Raw genomic sequence first — 22262 nt, 5'->3', positions numbered from 1 at the left:
CAAAATATTACAAAAAATGCTTTTGGATCATTGGGAGATACTGAAGGGCCCCTTCGGGTGGCCAAAGCTGTGTTATAGCTCTATCCGAATGCCACATTTAACCAGCTTTTTATTTCCCCAAAGGTAGATTCACTGGTTGCACAGGTCACCAAATGTACCTCCCTTCCCAATGAAGGTGGCATGGTATTGAAGGATGCCCAGACCCGCAGATTAGATTTTGTACACAAATGGCTCTTTGAGGCTGCGACCTTAGTTTTGAAAGCAGTGGCGTCTTTTGTCACCTGAGCTTGCCACTCTAAGTTGTGTTACGATCTGGACACTATTGTGGACAAAGATCTCCAGTTTTAATAACTGAGGTGCATTATGTGGTTGATGCTCTATATGACCTTTTCAGAGTCATAAGCAAAATGTCAGCTTACTCCATTTCTATCTGCAGGATGATATGGATCAGACAGTGGACAGGGGATTTCTCCTCAATGGTGAGTGACCCTGAGTAAATTGCCATTCAAGGGACATTTACTTTTTGGGAAAGGCCTGAATGATCTTAAGGCCAATGTGCAGGACCGTAAGCCAAAATCCTTGCCAGACAGCAGACCTCAAGCCCCTAGGGGGTCTGGCAGGGGTAATTTTCAGAACTCCAGATGCTACTGCCAGTTCTTGGGGGAGCCTTTGGGCCAGAGATCATTTCAGAACTCCAGAAAAGGGTTTGAGGGGCCAGGTGCCCCCAGTCTTCAGGATCCCACTCTGCCATAGCTCCCAAGCAGCAGATATGATGCAACAACATCAGTCGAGCCTCGGTGCATCAGAGGGAGGTTGGACTATTTGGGGGCAGGGGAAGAGATAACCACAGATCACTGAGTGCTGGAAATTATATGGGAGTCATACAAGCTCAAGTTCTTTCATCCCCTCCTGGACCTTTTTATAGACTCCCTGGCAGGAAAGCCAGAAAAATTGTCCAAAGTCAGAGCAACAGTGCAAAGATTGCTAACTCTGGAAGCCAGGGTTGACTTGGGACTCTGCCTTCCCTCTATGGCCCATGATAGGCTGACTTCTACGCAGGAACATGGCACACCAGGAAAGAGTGGTTCTAGTGGTGCCAGACTGGCTGAGATGCCCATGGAAAGCAGACCTGGTCCATCTGCAACAGGATAAAAGTCTCATACTTCCTTGTCATTCAGGCCACTCATGCAGGGTCCATTTGCCCTTCAGGAGCAGGGCAGAAAGGAGAGTCGGGAGGCAGCTGACCAGAAGCAGGGAGAGTCATGAGCAGGAGGAGAGAAGCGGAAGGGAGATCAGAGGGAGAAAAGGCAGGAGACAGTGAGGGGCAGAGGTGAGAGATAGCTCCGCCCACCCCACGACATCAGCAGAAGATCTGATCCGATCTCCCCCTTAAAAGGGGAAGGGCCAACGGTGAGGCGTTCACTGCCCAGAGGAGCGGGGCAGAAAGGAGAGTTGGGAGGCAGCTGAAGGAGAGTCGGGAGGTAGCTGACCAGAAGCAGGGAGAGTCGGGAGCAGGAGGAGAGACGCGGAAGGGAGATCAGAGGGAGAGAAGGCAGGAGACAGTGAAGGGCAAAGGTGAGAAATAGCTCCGCCCACCCCTCCAACATCAGCAGAAGATCTGATCCGAGCTCCCCCTTAAAAGGGGAGGTGCCAACAGTGCTTAGCCATTCTGCATGCGTCAAAGGTGAGCATTAAAGGTGCTTGCCTTAGCGAGAACACCTTTGCAGAGGGCCTTTAAGAAGGGATGAGTCATTGCAAAGGAGAGCAGAGGGCAGCCGCAGAAGACAAAGAGGACACACAAACAGACCAGGAGAGCAGAGGGCAGCTGCAGCAGACACAGGACATACAAACAGGCCAGTAGAGCAGAGATCAACTGCAGCAGACACAGAGGACAGCCACAGCAGACCAGCAATAGAAGCAGCGGACAGGAGTAGGAAGATGAACTACCCAGTTTTCTGCACCATCTGCCATATGTATGACTACCTCCCCTCTGGGAGGCGGTATTATGTATGCACTCGATGCAGGGAACTGGAGACTCTGAAGAAACAAGTCAGACTCCTAGAGGGAATAATACTGGAACTGGAGGCACTTCAAGCAGCAGAGGAGGACAGGGATACAGAGAACGCCAAGACAGAGGAAACCATTGAGGAAGAAGTCTGGGAGTTAGAGAAGTTCATTGAGGAGGCATACACACCGGGAGCCAGTTGCTGTTATCGTTTTGGGACGCCTGGAGGATCGTTTTCGCTGCCCCAACCAGCCCTCTGCAGCTGCAGCTACTTTACAAAATCGGACAGGCATCTCTAAGGATGGACCTTCTGACGTCATCGGGTCCGTCTTGTGTGCCTCGAATTCTGCTTTAAATTGCGGCCTGCAGCCGCGGAGAGACTGGGAGCCAGTTGCTGTTATCGTTTTGGGACGCCTGGAGGATCGTTTTCGCTGCCCCGACCAGCCCTCTGCAGCTGCAGCTACTTTACAAAATTGGACAGGCATCTCTAAGGACGGACCCTCTGACATCATTGGGTCCGTCTTGTGTGCCTCGAATTCTGCTTTAAATTGCGGCCTGCAGCCGCTGAGAGACCGGGAGCCAGTTGCTGTTATCGTTTTGGGACGCCTGGAGGATTGTTTTTGCTGCCCCGACCAGCCCTCTGCAGCTGCAGCTACTTTACAAAATCGGACAGGCATCTCTAAGGACGGACCCTCTGACGTCATCGGGTCCGTCTTGTGTGCCTCGAATTCTGCTTTAAATTGCGGCCTGCAGCCGCGGAGGTGGCCGCAGCCGCGTGGCCGCAGGGCGTGCCCTAAGGGGCAGACCACGCACCTTGAGAGCCCCTTGGAGCACCATGGACTATCGTGGAGCAGGATATCAGGTCGTATAAGCTAATTGACTATGGGGAAAAGGAAAGTTAAATCTAAAAGCTCGACTCCTGTTGTCACAGGTCCTATGGACAGGCATTTGACTTTTTCCTTAGACTCCCCAGTGCCAAATGTATCTGATTTGAACTCTACCATATCCGGAGCATCGATGAGTCCTCTACAGAGGACACCCCCCCCTTCATCCAATATCCGGTATAAGTGGGAATATAACTCCCACTAGTTCCACAGGTTTAGTGGTATCATCCACTTCAACAAGTAAACTGATGTTTACTGATATACCTAAACCACTTGAATTTACTAGTGTAGTGGATGAACAACCACTAGCTGTGGAAAAACAGGATAATACTCTAAAGGATCTTTGGTTAGGTATTTCTAGGGTTGAGGGGTTTCTCAGAGAATCAATGAAACAAACATCTGATTTCTCACAATCTGTGGCTCAAAAGTTTGAGAATGTGGACGCAAATTTAAATTGTTTGGAAGCTAGATTAGGTGTGATTGAAACGCAAAGTAACACATTGCAAGCTGTTTCACTATCTGCTGTAAAAGATTCCACGTCAATGCATTTAAAAATGGAAATGTTAGAAAATATGCATTGGGGGAAGAATCTCCGCTTGGTTAATTTCCCAGTAACTCATCTGTTAATGCCAGAAATATTGTTAAGAAAGTATTTCAAGGAGATACTGGAATTATCCAATGTGGATAGCTTTCCAGTAAACAACTGCTATTACATTCCTCAGAAGAAAAAGGAAACTGTACAGGATGTGGACCATCTGATAACAGATGATGTTAACTTAACAGAGTTTTTAGAAGATTCTCAAGATGTTATTCAGACTCGATCCACAATGATTTTAACATGTATGAGTGAGACAGATAAAATGTTGTTAATGAAACTTTACTTTAAAAATAGACTGACCAAGTTCTGTGGGGATTTGGTTAGTATATTTCCAGATGTCTCAAGAGCTACTCAGCTTAGAAGGAAAGAATTTCTGAAATTGAGAAATAGAGTATTAGCACTTGAAGCATCATTTTATTTAAAGTTTCCTTGTAAATGTTTGGTTAAGACACAAGATACTGAATTCGTTTTTTGGGATCCCATTCAATTGCAACAATTTTTGTTAGCTCGTGAACAGAAGTGAGATTTCTTTCTCTTTTTCGTTTTCATTCATTCTTTATTGAGAAAAAATAGGGTAGGTAAGTCCATGTCCTAAATTTAGTAGGGAATGATTTGGGTTCTTTGGAATTCAACTCATTTCTTTGTTTTTCCTGAAATTTAGTTGATAAATGAGCAACATGTCTTCCCCGTTTAGTGGGCTTGTAAAAGATTGTTTGTTGTATGATTTGTTATTGAAATATTTGTATGGAAACCCTTTTTTCTTGATATCTTTATGATATTGTAAATGTATTAAACTCAAATTAAAAAAAAAAAAAAGAGGAGGCATACAAGGAGGCTGTGGAAAACCACCAGCAACAATGGAACTGCCGAGATACACCTACAGAGAGTGAGGACCATCTGGAGGATGACCACAAGGAAGAAATGAGTGCCAGTGCAGCGATATCTGGAAACAGCAGAAGGAACCCACAAGAAGACAATTCCAGAGCAAGCCAACGCCAGGATGTGGACATGGACCTACGGCTGGAGAAATGGACATACACCAGGGATACGGACCTACAGCTAGAGAGGCAAGAGAAGATTGAGAGGACAGCAATCGTTGTGGGGTACTCCATCATCAGACAAGTCGACAGCCACAAAGCGGGAGGAAGACAGGATCGGCTGGTGACCTGTCTACCGGGAGCCAAGGTAGAAGGCATAGGGAGCCGCATCGACAGGATCATCGACAGCATGGAAAAGGAAGGTACGGTGGTGGTGATCCATGTGGGGACTAACAACATGAGCAACAGGAACTACAGCAAGGAAGGACTGAAGGACCAGTTCCGGATCCTAGGAGGGAAGCTGAAGACCAGAACGCAGAGGGTAGTGTTCTCAGAGATCCTGCCAGTATCCAGGGCCAACGAGAAGAGGCAGAGGGAGCTGCAAGAAATAAACGCATGGATGAGGTGCTGGTGTGAGGAAGAAGGATTCCACTTCGTGCGCAACTGGATGACATTCTGGGGGAAGAGAAAGCTATTCAGGACAGATGTACTCCACCTCAGCAGAGATGGAATGAGGCTGCTTGCAAGGAACATCAAAAGAGAAATTGAAAAGTTTTTAAACTAGGAAGAAGGGGAAAGCCGCCATACCCGGTATACCCAGAGGATACCATGCAGAAAGATAGTGGGGAAGACTCACAGGATCATAGGCAAGACAGAAATCCTGACGGATCGAAAGGGACACAAGAGGGAAGGTAATGCAAGAAAGTAACAGGCCGCAAACTCAAGTGTATGTACACGAATGCAAAGAGCTGAAGAATAAGATGGGTGAATTAGAAGCTATGGCATCATCGGTATCGCAGAAATGTGGTAGAATGAGGAAAACGTCTGGGACACTGCTACCAGTATACAAGCTATACCGCAGAGACAGAGTCGGTCAAAAAGGTGGGGGGCGTTGCCCTATACATCAAAGACAGTATGGAGTCTACCGGAGAGAACACACCAGAAATGAAAAATAGGGTAGAGTCTCTATGGGCCAAAATTCCATGGACAAAAGGAACAGAAATGAAGATTGGCATCTACTACCAAAACCCAGGGCAGTCCAAATAAATTGATGGAGATATGACGGATGAGATTAAACGCAACTGCAAGGGAGGCAATGTGGTTATTATGGGTGACTTCAACTATCCAGGGATAGACTGAAACTAGGCACCTCCCGGCTGTGGTAGGGAGACTAAGTTCCTGGATGCTGTAGGTGATTGCTACCTGGAACAACTTGTCAAGGAAAATACAAGAGGAAATGCAATTATGGACTTAATTCTAAATGGACTATGAGGACCGGCGCAAGGTGTAGAAGTAGAAGGGATGCTGGGAAGCAGTGATCACAATATGATCCACTTCGACCTGGACACAGGGGCAAAACATTAGACCAGAATGTCAGCCATGGCACTAAACTTCTGAAAAGGGAATTACAAAGGGATGAGACTCATGGTGGGGAAGAAGATTAAGAGGAGGATAAGCACTGTAAAAATGCTAGAGCAAGCATGGTCCCTTGTTAAGGACATAGTCACCGAGACATAAAATCTATATATACTGCATATCACCAAAGGATCCAAGAGGAAAAAGAACAGGGAACCGGTGTGGCTCACTGTAGCAGTGAAGGAAGTGATCAGAGACAAGAAGACCTCGTTTAAGGAATGGAAAAGGTCAAAAACGGATGAAAACTGTAAAAAGCACAAACAACATCAAAGCAGGTGCCACAAGGCAGTAAGAAGGGTGAAAAAATAGCCAAGGAGGTGAAAAACTTCAAGCCGTTCTTTCGATATGTTAAGGGGAAATAACCGGCAAAGGAAGCGATGGGGTCGTTGGATGGCCATAGAGTAAAGGGAGCACTAAAGGAGGATAAAGCCATCGCTGACAAAGTGAACACATTTTTTGCGTCTATCTTTACCGGAAGCCGACAGGCTATACGCAGGAAACGAGGACAGGAAACTGACAGGGATGACGGTCAGTCTAGAAAGAGATATGCAGGCAGATTGATAGGCTTAAAAATGATAAATCCTCGGGACCAGATGGCATCCATCTGAGGGTGATCAGGAAACTGAAAGGGGCTATAGCTGAACTGCTACAACTAATAGCCAATCTATCGATCAAATCGGGAAGGATTCCAGAAGATTGGAAAGTGGCAAATGTCACGCTGATCTTCAAGAAAGGTTCGAGGGGGAGATCCGGGAAACTACAGACTGGTGAGTCTGACCTTGGTACCTGGATAGATGGTAGAGGCGCTGCTAAAGGACCGCATCATTGATCACCTTGACGGATACGAGTTGATGAGGACCAGAAAGCACGGCTTCGGCAAGGGAAGCTCTTGCTTGACGAACTTGCTGCACTTCATCGAGGGAGTAAACAGGCAGATAGACAAGGGCGAGCTGGTCGACATTGTATATCTGGATTTTCAGAAGGCGTTTGATAAGGTCCCGCATGAATGACTACTTTGAAAAATTGCGATCCATGGAATCAAGGGCAAAATCCTCATGTGGATTAAAAACTGGTTGGCGGATAAGAAATAGAAAGTGGGGGTAAATGGACAATACTCTGATTGGAAAAGTGTCACAAGTGGAGTGCCACAGGGTTCGGTGCTTAGGCCTGTGCTCTTCAACCTATTTTTAAACGACCTGGAAACTGGTATGATGCGCAAAGTGATTAAATTTGCAGACAATACGAAGTTATTCAGAGTGATGAAGATGCAGAAGGATTGCGAAGACCTGCAACATGATATAAACATGCTCGAGAAATGGGCCGCCACATGGCAAATGAGGTTTAACATAGATAAGTGTAAGGTGATGTATGTTGGTAAGTAAAATCTTATTCACAAATATAGAATGTCTGGTGTGGTACTCGTAGAGACCCCCCAGGAAAGAAACCTGGGAGTACTGGTCGACAAGTTGATGAAGCTGTCTGCACAATGTGCGGCGGCGGTGAACAGAATGCTAGGAATGATTAAGAAGGGGATCACGAGCAGATCGGAGAAGGTTATCATGCCGCTGTACCGGGCCATGGTATGCTCTCACCTGGAATACTGCGTCCAGCACTGGTTGCCGTACATGAAGAAGGACATGGTACTACTCAAAAGGGTCCAGAGAAGAGCAACTAAACTGGTTAAAGGGCCGGAGGAGCTGCCATATAGTAAGAGATTAGAGAAACCGGGCCTCTTCTCCCTTAAAAAGAGGAGACTGAGAGGGGACATGATAGAAACATTCAAGATACTGAAGGGAATAGATTTAGTAGATAAAGACAGGTTGTTCATCCTCTCTAAGGTAGAGAGAATGAGAAGGCACTCTCTAAAGTTAAAAGGGGATAGATTCCGTACCAACATAAGGAAGTTCTTCTTCACCCAGAGAGTGGTGGAAAACTGGAATGCTCTTCCGGAGGCTGTTATAAGTGAAAACACCCTTCAGGGATTCAAGACAAAGTTAGAAAAGTTCCTGCTGAACCAGAACGTGCACAGGTAAAGCTAGTCTCAGTTAGGGCATTGGTCTGTGACCTAAGGTCCGCCGCAGGAACGGACTGCTGGGCACGATGGAGCACTGTTCTGACCCAGCAGCGGCAATTCATATGTTCTTGTGTCTTAAAGCATAACTCTTGAGTGTGCAGTGCTAGCGCACAAAGGCTACTTGGATGGAGTGGTCTCCACCATTCTGAGATATAAGAAAAATTCAAATTTTATAGTGTACACAAAGGCCTGGAGGTGTGGAAACTTGGTGTGTCCAGAGGAACGAAAACTCAAGCTTGACTTCAATTTTGGTGATACTTGCCTTTCTCCAGGAAGGTAAAGGGCCTAGCAGTTGTTTCCCTGAGAGTTCAAATAGCTGTGATCTCCTGCTTTGGACATAGGATCACTAAAAAAACACCCTTGTTATACATCCTGATGTAGCAAGATTTCTGAAGAGTGTACGAATCCTCCCTATGAGACTCTGGACCAAGCTTTCTTAATGGACCTTACCAACAAGACAGTATTTGTAGTAGTGATCATCTCCACCTGGAGAGTGTCAGAACTTCAGGCTCTGTCCTGCAGTGATCGTTTTCATAGGATTACGGATTCAGATGTGACCTTGGACACAGTCCCATCTTTCTTGCTGAAAGTAATATCCAGCTTCCACATCAACCAGGAAGTCTTTGGCTTGAGAAAACATGATCAGGTGTTAAAATTACAGGATGTGCGCAGATCCTCTGTGTTGGGGGAGCAGCCCTTAAAGGTCAGCCAACATCAAAAGCCATGATTTCAAGGTGGATCTGTATGGCCATTTCTTCCGTCTACCCACATCTGAGCGGAGGCATTCAATGAGAGGTGTTGCCTCATATGCGGAATCCTCTTCTGTTTCCCCAAAAGAGATATATAGAGACACAACTTGGTCTATTCTGCATATATTCACAAAGTTTTAGAGTGGACGTGGCAGAGACAGAGTCAGCATGGGCTCAGCTGAGGGAGGTCTTGCTTCACCAATTTGCTTGAGTTCTTTGAAGGTGTGAACAAACATGTGGATAAAGGTGAGACGGTTGATGTAGTGTATCTAGATTTCCAGAAAGTTTTTGATAAAGTTCCTCATGAGAGGCTCCTGAGAGAATTAAAGAGTCATGGAATAGGAGGCAATGTACAATTGTGGATTAAGAATTGGTTATCGATAGAGTTAAATGGCCATTTTTTTCAATGGAGGAGGGTAAATAGTGGTGTGCCGCAGGGATTTGTACTGGGACCGGTGTTATCTAACTTATTTATAAATGATCTGGAAATTTGAACTATGAGTGAGGTGATTAAATTTGCAGATGATACTAAACTGTTCAAAGTTGTTAAAATGCATGTGGCCTGTGAAAAATTGCCAGACACCTTAGAAAATTGGAAGACTGGGTGTGCAAATGGCAGATGAAATTTAATGTGGACAAATATAAAGTGATGCACATTGGGAAGAATAATCCAAATTCCTAACATCTTGCTTTATTTCAAGATGTTAGGAATTATTAGAAAAGGGATGGTAAACAAGACTTAAGTATGTTATAATGCCTCTGTATCATTCAATGGTGTGATCTCACCTTGAGTATTGTCTTCAGTTCTGGCCTCCTTATCTCAAAAAAGATACAGCGGCTCTAGAAAAGGTTCAAAGAAGAGCGACCAAGATTATAAAGGGGATAGAACTCCTCGCGAATGAGGAAAGTCTAAAGAGGTTAGGGCCATTCAGCTTGGAAAAGAGACAGCTGGGAGGAGATATGATCGAAGTCTACAAAATCCTGAGTGGCACAGAATGGGTACAAGTGGATCGATTTTTACTGCATCAAGATTTACAAAGACTAGGGGACACTCAATGAAGTTACAGAGTAATACTTTTAAAACCAATATACCTCATATTTCACCACTGCATTTCATATATTATGGCTGACCTACATGTCTTTTCCTTTAAGGTGAATGGCCTGAATCATCCCATTAAAAGAAAAAAGATATCTAATTATGTGTTTAACAAACATCCAGATATAATTTTCCTACAAGAAACCCACCTCCCACCCGCTGCCGCCACAAAATTTCAACTAAAGGGATATTCCACTCACTTATACTCCCCTGCAACCAATCAAAAGAAAAATGGTGTTTCAATATTTCTTAAAAATAAACTATCTCCCACTATTCATTCAATTAAAACAGACACGGAGGGAAGATGATGTCTAGTACATGCTGCGCTGCACTCAGTGGATTTCGTTCTTCTAAATATATATGGCCCGGTTAAAGATCACCGGGATTTTTTTAGAGATATTCAGCTTGCGCTAATTGAATTAAGTTCTTGTTCTCTAATATTGGGAGGAGACTTTAATCAAATCCAAGACTTATATATTGATAGATCTTCTTCTTGTAAACCCTCCAAATCCAAGTCATTCACAGCTCTTCAGGCTCTAAATGATGCCTTCTCCCTCGTGGACCCTTGGCGATTACTTCACCCAAAAGGTAGAGAATACTCACATTTTTCACCACCTCATAATTCCTACTCGAGAATTGATTTCTTTCTCATATCCTCTTCTCTCATTCAGGATCTTACAAATGCTATTATACATCCAATCTCTCTTACGGACCATGCTGCCACTTAGATGTATGTATACGAATGCTAGAAGTCTAGGTAACAAAATGGGGGAACTAGAGACAATAGCAAGACATGACATATTGGATATCATTGGCATAACAGAAACATGGTGGAATGAAGAAAACAAATGGGACACAGTACTACAAGGATACAAACTGTATAGAAGAGATCGAGTAGGGCAGAAAGGTGGAGGTATTGCTCTATATGTTAAGGAGGGAATAGATTCTGTTGAAATGGTTACAACAGAAATGAAAGAGAAGCTTGAGTCACTCTGGATCAAAATTCCTGGTCAATATGGCGCAGATACGAAAATTGGCCTTTACTATCGTCCCCCAGGACAGGCGGAGGAAACTGACTCAGAAATGATGGAGGAAATCAAACAAGAATGCAAGACAGGAAATGTAATTATATTGGGAGACTTCAATTTCCCAGGGATAGACTGGAAACTAGCAACCTCCAACTGCGGCAAGGAGGCCAAGTTCCTGGAGGTGCTAGGGGATTGCTTCCTGGAACAAATGGTAAAAGAGCCGACAAGAGGCAACGCCACCTTGGATTTGGTCCTAAATGGCCTCACGGGACCGATAACAGAAGTGGAAGTCGTGGTTCCACTGGGAACGAGTGATCACAATGTAATCAACTTTAAACTTGACATCGGGAAAGGGAAACATGCCAAAACCTTAACCACCACCTTAAACTTTAAAAAGGGTAAATACGATCGCATGAGAGCCATGGTAGAAAAACGACTCGAGAAGATGGTGGACAAACTTGAAACGGTAGATCAGGCATGGTCCCTACTGAAAAATACTATCACAGAAGCACAAGATCTCTACATTCCGAGGATTTCCAAAGATCGGAGAACAAAGAGCAAAAGAGAACCGGCATGGCTTACCATACAGGTGAAGGAAGCCATAAAAGAAAAGAAGGACTCTTTCAAAAAATGGAAATGCATAAAGACAACCGAAGCCTGGAACAAACATAAAGATGATCAGAAGAAATGTCACAAGGCGGTGAGGGATGCCAAACAGGAGTATGAGGAAAAAATAGCCCAGGAGGCCAAAAACTTCAAGCCCTTCTTTAGATACGTGAAAGGGAAAAAACCTGCAAAAGAGGCAGTGGGACCCCTGGACGACCAGGGAAGAAAAGGGTACATCAAGGAAGATAAACAAATCGCAGACAAACTAAATTCCTTCTTTGCGTCCGTCTTTACGAAGGAGGACACCTCAACAATACCTGAAGCGGAGAAAGTGTTTGCAGGAGAAATAGAAGACAGCCTCACCACAGTTGAAGTGGACTTAGACCAGATATACTATCAGATCGACAAACTTAAAAGTGACAAATCCCCTGGACCGGATGGAATTCACCCGAGAGTCTTAAAGGAATTGAAGGTTGAAATCGGAGAGTTATTGCAAAAACTTGCAAACCTGACAATCAGAACTGGACAGATACCGGATGACTGGAGGATAGCGAACGTCACCCCAATTTTCAAAAAAGGATCGAGAGGGGAACCGGGCAACTATAGACCTGTGAGTCTTACGTCTGTCCCCGGCAAGATGGTTGAAGCACTGATCAAGGATAGCATAGTCTGGCACTTGGACGCACACGACTTGATGAAACCCAGTCAACATGGATTCAGGAAAGGGAAATCATGTTTGACGAATTTACTCCAATTTTTTGAGACTGTGAACGAGCAAATTGATAGTGGGAAGCCGGTGGACATAATATACTTGAACTTCCAGAAAGCGTTCGACAAAGTTCCACATGAAAGACTTCTCAGGAAACTACAAAGCCATGGCATAGAGGGGGATATACAAAGGTGGATAGGCAAATGGCTGGAAAACCGAAAGCAGAGAGTGGGCATAAATGGGAAGTTCTCCGACTGGGAGAAAGTGACTAGTGGTGTACCACAGGGCTCGGTACTTGGGCCGATCCTTTTTAATATTTATATCAATGACCTGGAGGAAGGAACAACCAGTGAGATCATCAAGTTTGCAGATGATACAAAACTATGCCGGGCAATCAGATCGCAGGAGGATAGAGAGGAACTCCAGAGCGACTTGTGTCGGTTAGAAACATGGGCGGAGAAATGGCAGATGAAGTTCAATGTGGAGAAATGCAAGGTAATGCATTTAGGCAATAAGAATAAGGAATACGAGTATACAATGTCAGGTGCAACTCTGGGGAAGAGTGAACAAGAAAAGGACCTGGGTGTACTGATAGATAGGACCCTGAAGCCGTCGGCACAATGCGCGGCAGCGGCAAAGAAGGCAAATAGAATGTTGGGCATGATAAAGAAAGGAATCTCGAGTAGATCGGAGAAAGTTATAATGCCGCTTTATAGGGCAATGGTCAGACCACACTTGGAATACTGCGTCCAACATTGGTCTCCCTACCTAAAGAAGGATATAAAACTGCTGGAGAGGGTGCAGAGACGAGCAACAAAACTGGTGAAGGGTATGGAGAAACTGGAATACGAGGATAGACTTATAACACTAGGATTGTTCTCCCTAGAGAAAAGGAGACTGCGTGGGGATATGATCGAGACCTTCAAAATACTGAAAGGAATCGACAAAATAGAGCAGAGAAGATTATTTACATTGTCCAATTTGACACGGACTAGAGGACATGAAATGAAGCTAAGGGGGGACAGGTTCAGGACTAATGTCAGGAAGTTCTGCTTCACTCAGAGAGTGGTTGACGCCTGGAATGCCCTCCCAGAGGAGATTATTGCGGAATCGACCGTCCTAGGCTTCAAGAGCAAACTAGATGCATATCTCCTTAAGAGAGGCATATAAAGATATGATGGACTATAAATTACGCCAGGGTACACCTGGCAGGGCCTCCGCGTGCGCGGATCGCCGGACTTGATGGACCAAAGGTCTGATCCGGAGATGGCAGTTCTTATGTTCTTATGTTCTTATGTTCTATCTCGGCTCCCCGTAAAGAATCTCCTTCTTGGCGCTTAAACAACGCCCTACTCTTAGATGAAGAAACTGTTGAAAAAATCAACTCGTTCAAAGTGGAATTTTTTGAAAATAACTCTAAAGATCCTGAAATTTGTCCTTCCATAGTCTGGGAAGCTTACAAAGCAACCCTTAGAGGTGAATTGATAAAAATTGCTTCTTGGAAAAAAAACAGTCCATGATAAAAGAAAAAGAATTAGAAAACTCTATTAAAACATTAGAACTACAACATATGTCTAATCACTTACAAGACCCAATTATTCTCCAAAATATCCAAAAACTTAAATATGAATATAATACTTTAGTTTCATGCACAGCCAGACGTGATATCGTCATCTCCAATTCTGGCCATTATATGGGAGATAATCTTATGGGTCGCCCATTGGCCAGATACCTTAAAATTAAATCCAAAAGACTACATATCACATCTATCCAAAACCCAGCAGGACAATTAGTCAAAACCAGATCTTTAATTTCTTCTCAATTCGAAAATTTTTATGCTTCATTATACCAATCTGATTTTGCGGCTCCTGATTCAGATATAGACTCCTTTCTTTCCTCCTTATCTCTTCCGACCATATCGGACTCTGTTAAATTGGAATTAGATTCTCCGATAACTATAACAGAAATAGAAGCTGCCATATCTTCTCTACCGACTGGAAAAGCCCCTGGTCCGGACGGTTTTACTAACGAATTTTTTAAACAATTCTGAAACATCTTAGCTCCTCATCTCCTTACATACTATGATTTCCTTCATTCCACTCCAGATAAACAATTTAATTTCACTGAAGCCACCATTGTAGTAATTCCTAAACCTGACAGGGACGCCACCTTGGTTAAAAACTTCCGTCCTATCTCTCTCCTTAATTTAGATTACAAAATAATGGCAAAAATACTGGCACTTAGACTTACCAAAGTGATTCCACATCTTATACATAAAGATCAAACGGGGTTTATTAAACAAAGATATATAGGAGATAACCTGCGCCTCTTTCACCATATTAATGCTCACGCTAAAACATTGACAGACCCAATAATAGGCCTAGCTATAGACGCTGAAAAAGCCTTTGATCGAGTGGAGTGGCCTTTTCTTTTTTGTGTCCTGAAAGGGTATAATTTTGGCTCATTTTTCACGAAATGGATAGAAACATTATATCACAGTCCATCCGCTCGTATTCTAATTAACAATTCTCTATCCAATAAATTTCCCCTTCATAGAGGCACTAGACAGGGCTGTCCTCTCTCACCATTATTGTTCAATTTAGTGTTAGAGCCTCTTCTCTCTGCTATTCGACAAAGCCCCTTAATTAATGGTATTCCCTCCTCTGATCGAGAATTTAAATTAGCAGCCTATGTATGTGGAGGTTTTTCTTAGTTAGGCTTAAGTAGATAGAGTTGCAATAGTCCAATCTGGAGAGGATGATGGATTGGACAAGGAGGGTAAAATGTTTTTGATGGAAGCAGGATCTAACTTTTCTCAGCATGTGAAGGCTGAAAAAGCATTTTTTTTACTAAGGATTGGAGGTGGTCATTGAAGGACAATGTGGAATAAATGATGATGCCCAAGACCTTGCTCGAGAACTCAAGCTGCAGAGAGGAGCTAGAGGATAGTGGGATGGAGGTGGGTAGGTGATCTAGTTTTGGACCGAGCCAAAGAAGTCTTGTTTTGGAATCATTCAATTTCATTTGCACAGTGTGGGCCCAGGATTGTAGGTTCATTATACAAGAGGATATGTTCTTAGACAGGTCGGTGAGGTTTGAATCGGTCTCGAGGAGGACGAGGATGTCGTCTGCATAAGTGTAAATTGTTTCAAGGGGGGATAGGTGGAGGAGTTTTAGGGAGGACATATAGATGTTGAAAAGGATAGGGGATAGTGGAGAGCCTTGCGGGACTCCACAATTCGGTTTCCAGTGGGAGGATGAGGTGCCATTCATGTTAACAATGTAAGAATGAGAGCAGAGGAATTTAGAGAACCAACCTAGGACTGTGGAGTTGATACCTATCTCAGAGAGTTGGTAAACAAGAATATCATGGTGAACAACGTCGAAAGCAGCGGAAAAGTCAAATTGTAGGAGGTCCGCGAACTTGTTTCGAGAGTGAAGTTGTTGAACCCTTGAAATCAGGGAAGACAGTAGGGATTCGGTGCTGAAGTTAGGACGAAAGCCATATTGATAGGGTAAAAGAATAGAGAATCTCTCTAAGTATGATGAGAGTTGGGAAGAAATGATGCTCTAGCATCTTGGTTAGGAGAGGGATATTTGCAATTGGGCGATAGCTGGATGGTATGGAAGGGTCAAGGTCAGATTTTTTCAGTAGTGGGGTCAAGGCGATATGACCCATTTCTGGGGAGAAATGGCCCGACTGAAGGGCGGAGTTTATGAGAATGGTGATAGAAGAAATAGCCTGAGCGGGAATGTTCTCGTATAGGTAGGAGGGGAATGGGTCCAAGGAGCAATTACAGGATTTCAGTTTGAGGCAGAGATTGAGGACCAGGGATTCAGATACGCACTCAAAGGTGGTCCAGGATCTGTCAGCTGGGATAGGGTTGGAGACCATTAGGGTGGGAGTGGAATCGGTGGGCACTAGGGAGTTGTAAGAGACTGAAGGAGGGAAAGAGCATCTCAAGGAAGAAACCTTATCGTTGAAGAATTTTGCTAGAACATCGGCTGAGGGAGAGGAGGGGAGCAAGGTGGGGTCTCTTTTGGAGGTTAGGGAGCACCAGATGTTGAATAGAGTACTGCTTTGATTGTTGGACCTGGAGATTTTGTCACCATAAAAGTTCTTTCTTGCTTTTTTTAGTGCTGTATTGTACAGCTTGATATTGACTCTCCAGGACTGTCTGTCTATAGGACATTTTGATTTTTTCCATATGCGCTCCAGAGCTCGACATTTCTGTTCTTATAATATGTTCTTATTGGATATTTAGTTTTATTTATTGCTAGGAGTTGAAGGACAGCCCAGAGGTATGGGAGGAGGAGCAAAAGAATGCAAATGAAGCTACAAGAGTTCTTGTGAAAAGGGGTAAGCCCTGCTTGCCCTGGATCGGTAGCATGGAATGTTGCTGCTTTGGGGGGTTTTGCCAGGTACAAGTGACCTGGATTGGATCATTGGTCTGACCCAGTAAGTCTATTCTTATATTCTTCTTAAGTGATTGACTATTCACAGGTTTAAGAATAGAGTTTATGTCTACTAGAAAGATGATGATCAAGGTAAAAACCTAATCTTTACATATGGTGCCCAAATTTGGGCATGCTGCCAAGATATGCGCACAATTTAATTTCTTAATGAGGCATTAACTATCAATAATTGGGCACTAACAACCAATTCATGATATTAATTAGAACCAAATAGGATTTGTGCATGTGTCTGCTTTGCACTATTTTATAATGCTGGGCATGCAAATCCTATAGTGCGCAATCTGTAAGGGGACTTGACCATGGGAGGGGTATTAAGGGTGTTCTAAAAAAATTCTGTGTCCAGCTAGGATTTACACCAGATTTCAACAGGGAAAAGTTTGGCATCAGCGTATGGGATCTGGTTCTAAGTGCTTTTCTATAAAGGGTGTGCACCCTTCATAGAATAATGCTTAACAATGATCTTTTCTAGCACCCATTATAGAGTCCTCCCCTATGTATATTGTTAGCTGATTACTTTTACTGCTGTAATTGTTTTATTACCTATGTCTAGATTGTTCTTGTTGTATACCATTTTGGGTGAATTTCTTCAGAAATAATAAAGGATTTAAGGTAGCAGCTGTATTTACTGGACTAACTGGATGAATCTCTGAATATTCTATTTATGGAATAATTTCTTGGTTATCTTTATCTTTAACTACTTAGCTTCCCACTGAATACTGACCTTTCTGTTTTTTCCCCCTCTGTAAAACTTTAAGGGGCCCTTTTACTAAAGCTTAGCATGATTTATGTTCAAATCAATTTTTATAGATGGTTTAAAAACAGATACAGCAAAAGAAATACAATGCCAATGTGCAAACAAAGGATCCAAACATAACGGGTAGAGTCCTTACTCTTGTGATTCCACTCCCAGAGCAGAACAGGTGGCACAGTAATACACCATTAAACATTAGCGAATGTAAGAACCCACAGTCACCCGTAACAAACTCCCCCCTCTCCCCCTTCAGCACTAAAGCAACCCTATCCCCCTGGTGGAAGACAACCCAAAGATGATAGGAGAAAGCAGTACCTTAAGACAGATCATTCAGAATCAAACTCCTCACTCTATGTGGCAGGGAGTTAAGAATTCTGCATAAAAAGTTGTTGGTGTTTAGAAGGTTTACGGACGTCCCAAATCTCAAGAAGCAGCAGGCGGTGGAGTTGATTCCTCCAATGCCAATAATTTGGAGGAGCATCGTGTACCCAAGACTGCATGATGCATTTATGTCCCACCATACATGCTTTCTGAAACAGCAGATGATGCCACCTCCCAAAACCCCCACAGGAGGCCACTTTACCAAACAGGGTACCCCTAGGGGTACCTGATACCTGAATGCCTCATAAAGTCCCCAAGTAAGCAAAAATACTATTGAAGAAGGATTGAATGGCTGGACAGTGCCAAAAGACATGAGAAATGTATTGGGAGCCTGATTACATTTGACACAGGCAGAGGAGGGAACCAATCCAGCATGGGTAAAATAGACCCTATGAAGAATTCGGTAAGTATACTGTCTCCAAAGAGAACCAGAGATAACATGAGGTATCCGATGGATAGCCTCACTAATATCAAGTTCCAGAATCTGCATCCCAAATTTCACACTCATGGGCTAAATCTGCATAGAGGCGAGGAGACAGGAGTTCCCAAATCAATTTATGTAACAAAGAAACGGACAACATGTTAACTTCAACCCTTTCCAGAAAGTGTGTACCCTATCCCTGACTCCAAAAGAAAGATTCAATTGTCTCAAAGTAGGGTTAGCATGATTTAATGGACATTAGCATACATGTCTTATTTTATACCTAAGGGCTACATGGCACTTTTCACATGCTAATGTTTGTTAGTGTGCACTGAGCTTTAGTAAAAGGGCCCCTAAATGTTTCTTTGTGCATTCACACTCCATACTGTAGTTCTGTACTTCTTCTGCAGGAGATGGCACTGAATGAGGTACATGTGATGAACCAGTTAAAGCATCGAAACTTGATTCAGATGTATGAAGCACTTGAGACCCCAAATGAGATATATCTTTTTCTAGAGTTGTGAGTAATTCTCCTTCATTCTATTTTCAGTTTCAGAATTAATGTTTGAGAGGCTAAATAAAAGTGAGACATGACTACAGCTCAGGTGTGAGGAAAGAGCTACATGACCACTACTCTGTGATTACACCTTTAGAAAGGTATAAGCAGGATAGAGCCAGTCCAGAGGGTGGCTTCTAAAATTGTCAGTGGTCTTCATCATAAAGCATAAGGGATCAGACTTAAAGATCTTAATATGCATACTTTGGAATAAAGGCAGAGAGGGGAGATATGATAGAGACATTTAAATACATTTAATTATAGAAAGTAAGTCTCTTTCAACTGCAAAGAAGGTCTGGAATGAGAGGGCATATAATGAAGTTACATGTGACGCCTGTGCAGTTATGTACTAATCACTAACACACGACTTTATAGAACACTACATACTGCATATGCGAGTATATAGTTTATTTATATATGGCCCATCTTTAACAAGGTAAGTTACAATAATATACACATAGTAATCAGTTCAAACAATCATAAATAACTTACAATTACAAATCTCTTCCGTCATAATCATACAGCTCCAGTAAATAAAATAAGTGCTCATCACCCATATTTCATTTCACAAAACAGATATCGTTTCAGGAGCTTCTTAAAAACATTCAAATTATTTTTGCTTTCTAATGTAAAGCGGAATATTATTCCAAATGTCTGGACCAGCACAAGAGAATGACTTCACTATGGTTTTATGTAACCTCTCTTGCCTTTCAGTGGGGACATTCAGCTCTTCAGAATAAGCTGAACGTAAACTTCGGGAAGGTGTATGTAAAGATATACGATCGATCAAGTATTTCAGCGCCATCCCATGAAAACAAAGATATGTTAACATCAACAGTTTATACCATATCCTGAATTCTATCTTTAGCCAATATGACTTCACATAGAAGTCAGATACATGATCAAATTTCCCAATCCCAAACAAAACCCAAATTATTGAGTTTTGAGTTAATAAGGCATGGATTGCATTCATGGAAACACCTAACAATCAGAGCCAGATTAACGGGTAGGCCCAATAGGCACATGCCTAGGGCCCAAACTTGAAAGAAACAAACGGAAGACTCAGGTTTTTGTTTTTTTTTAAATGGCAAAGCAGCCCCCCCCCCCTGGAAGATCGGCAATGGGGGCTCCCCCACTTGCTTCTTGCTCTCGCCTGAGCTCGCGATCTTGTCTTCTAAAGTGGAAAAAGTCCTTAGGGGTTTCCCCTGCCAGTTTCATTTTCATTTCTTTTTTTCCATGAAAGTTTATTAAGATTTTGAAAATACAATACAACAGAATCTAAAACTGAAACATCAATGAAGTTTACAGTACATCAGTGCATAAATCAATACAAAACATAGAGTTACAACATCTGTTTGTATGCTTACATTCAAAACCAATGGAACAGAGAGAATTGATATGAAGTAAGGTTTCAACATTAAACACTGCTGGAAAATGATTGCAAATATGCCTGCAAAGGAGACAACTGTCTATTGAAAAAGACTGTGTTTTCCAAATTTCTTGGCAAGGATCAATTCATATTTATAGTAATGTAAAACTGATTGCCACCAGTGGTGTGAGGAAAGAGAGTTAGTTGACTTCCAATTAGAAAGAATGAGCTTAAGCGCTATAGAAAGAAGAATATCAAGGAGTTTAGTATGATTTTCACTTAGATCCATTCCTGGAGCATGAGACTTGAAAATTACTATGGAGAGAGATATCAACTTGGATATCAAAAATTGGGGACACGGGGGTTTTTACACATGGCACTAGCTGAGATTTCAGTAAACTTTCACTACAGAGCACATTAAATTATACAGGCTTTTCTTGGTCTGAATAATTTCTCTCCTTGTTCTAAAATGACTAACCATGCAGCAATTTATGCTTTCTATTTGTCTACTCTATTCCTTTTCACTGAGCTGATGTGACCATAGTTAATGGCTGCCACCTCCTGACACTGATTGTCAGCTCCCCCCTTGCTTGTTTAGTATGTGGAGCAGGCTTTAATGTTCGGTGGTGCTTACAGGACTATATCTCACTTGTATTTCCTTTTGCAGTTTACAATCTTCTCTATATCATATGATCATTATGACTCTTCACTGTTCATTTAAGACTAAGCTCCTCTCTGAATCTCCAAGCTTTTCCTATACTGTATTTTCTTTATATGCATAATTAGGTATATCTCACTTTTTTGCTGTATGAGACTTGCCTTATATGTATCATGCTGCCGTTGCTTTCATTGTCAAGATTGCCTCTTAATCTTAATTTTCTATGCTGATAGATGACATCACTGAAAATGACTTTATGTGGATGGCTTTATTAGCTGGTATAACATCCTTTTTCTTTTTTTTTCTCTCTCTCCTCACTGTCTTTCCAGCTTCACTAATCTCCCTTTCTTATGGAACATATCTCCTGCAGCTAGTGGTTCTCTCTTTATTATTATATTGATTGTTATGAATATCCAGTTATTTGATATGCAACGCCTTTCTGATTCTCTGTGCCAAACCTCTCCTATACTCTCTAGATGTGTATAACTATGAGAGATCATAAACTGAAGCTGAACCCAGATAAAACAAAATTCATCCTCCTCGAAAATAACAAAGTCCCAACCATAACCAATATAGAAATTAACTCAATTAACTACCCCATTCAACCCACCCTAAAACTACTAGGAATGATGATAGATAGATGCTGCACCATGCAACCACAAATCAATAAAACAATTCAGAAATCATTCGCAGTTATGAGAAATTTAACACAAGTTCAAAAATTCTTTGATAGAACACAATTCTGGCTCTTAGTACAATCCCTAGTCCTGGTCTTTTAGACTATTGCAACATTCTCTACCTCCCCTGCCCAGCAACAACGATAAAACAACTACAAACAATCCAAAACACAGCACTAAGACTTATCTATTCATTGAGGAAACATGACCACATCATAGAGGCATACCTCAACTCACACTGGCTTCTAATTCCGGCAAGAATACTATTCAGATTCTATTGTCTACTATTTAAAACCATAAATGGCGACAGCCCAACCTAGCTGAACAACCGTCTCATCAAAACTATATCAACTAGCCATAGGAAAACCCACACTCCATTCACATACCCTCCAATCAAAGAAGTCAAACGGAAAAAATATATGATGGCCTCCTAGCCACACAAGCAGCTAAACTCGACAACCAAATCTCCAATCTACTAATTATGACCCCAGACTACAAAACATTCAGAAAAGAAATAAAGACTCTACTCTTCAAGAAATTCCTGCAAATGACAATACCGCTAGCTCCTTCCCAATACCACTCCCCAATACCTTCCCGATTCCCCAAAGCAGCCTCATCTATTCCTTATCTCCTCTAGAAATTACCAGATATCTTATTCATGTAATACCTTTTTTGTAATTCTTTTGTAATTCGCCTTGAACCGCAAGTCATTGGCGGAATAGAAATCTCTACTGTAATGTAATGTAAATCTCACATTTTTTTTACTGTATG

The 22262-nt window shown here is 42.6% G+C and overlaps 1 protein-coding gene across 5 annotated transcripts in view; it reads left to right on the top strand.

Annotated features, from left to right (window-relative positions):
- The window catches only part of MYLK2 (myosin light chain kinase 2), a 275761-nt gene that overhangs the window by 163099 nt on the left and 90400 nt on the right, over positions 1 to 22262 (top strand). For all 5 annotated transcript variants that reach the window (XM_033963945.1, XM_033963947.1, XM_033963942.1 and 2 more), the window contains one exon: positions 18642 to 18751. In XM_033963945.1, the coding sequence (XP_033819836.1) occupies positions 18642 to 18751 (110 nt within the window). The remainder of the gene's footprint in view (positions 1 to 18641; positions 18752 to 22262) is intronic.

Source organism: Geotrypetes seraphini, chromosome 11 (genome assembly GCF_902459505.1).
Source record: "Geotrypetes seraphini chromosome 11, aGeoSer1.1, whole genome shotgun sequence".
In the NCBI taxonomy this organism is placed as follows: domain Eukaryota; kingdom Metazoa; phylum Chordata; class Amphibia; order Gymnophiona; family Dermophiidae; genus Geotrypetes; species Geotrypetes seraphini.
This window is presented reverse-complemented; position numbering and strand designations above follow the sequence as displayed.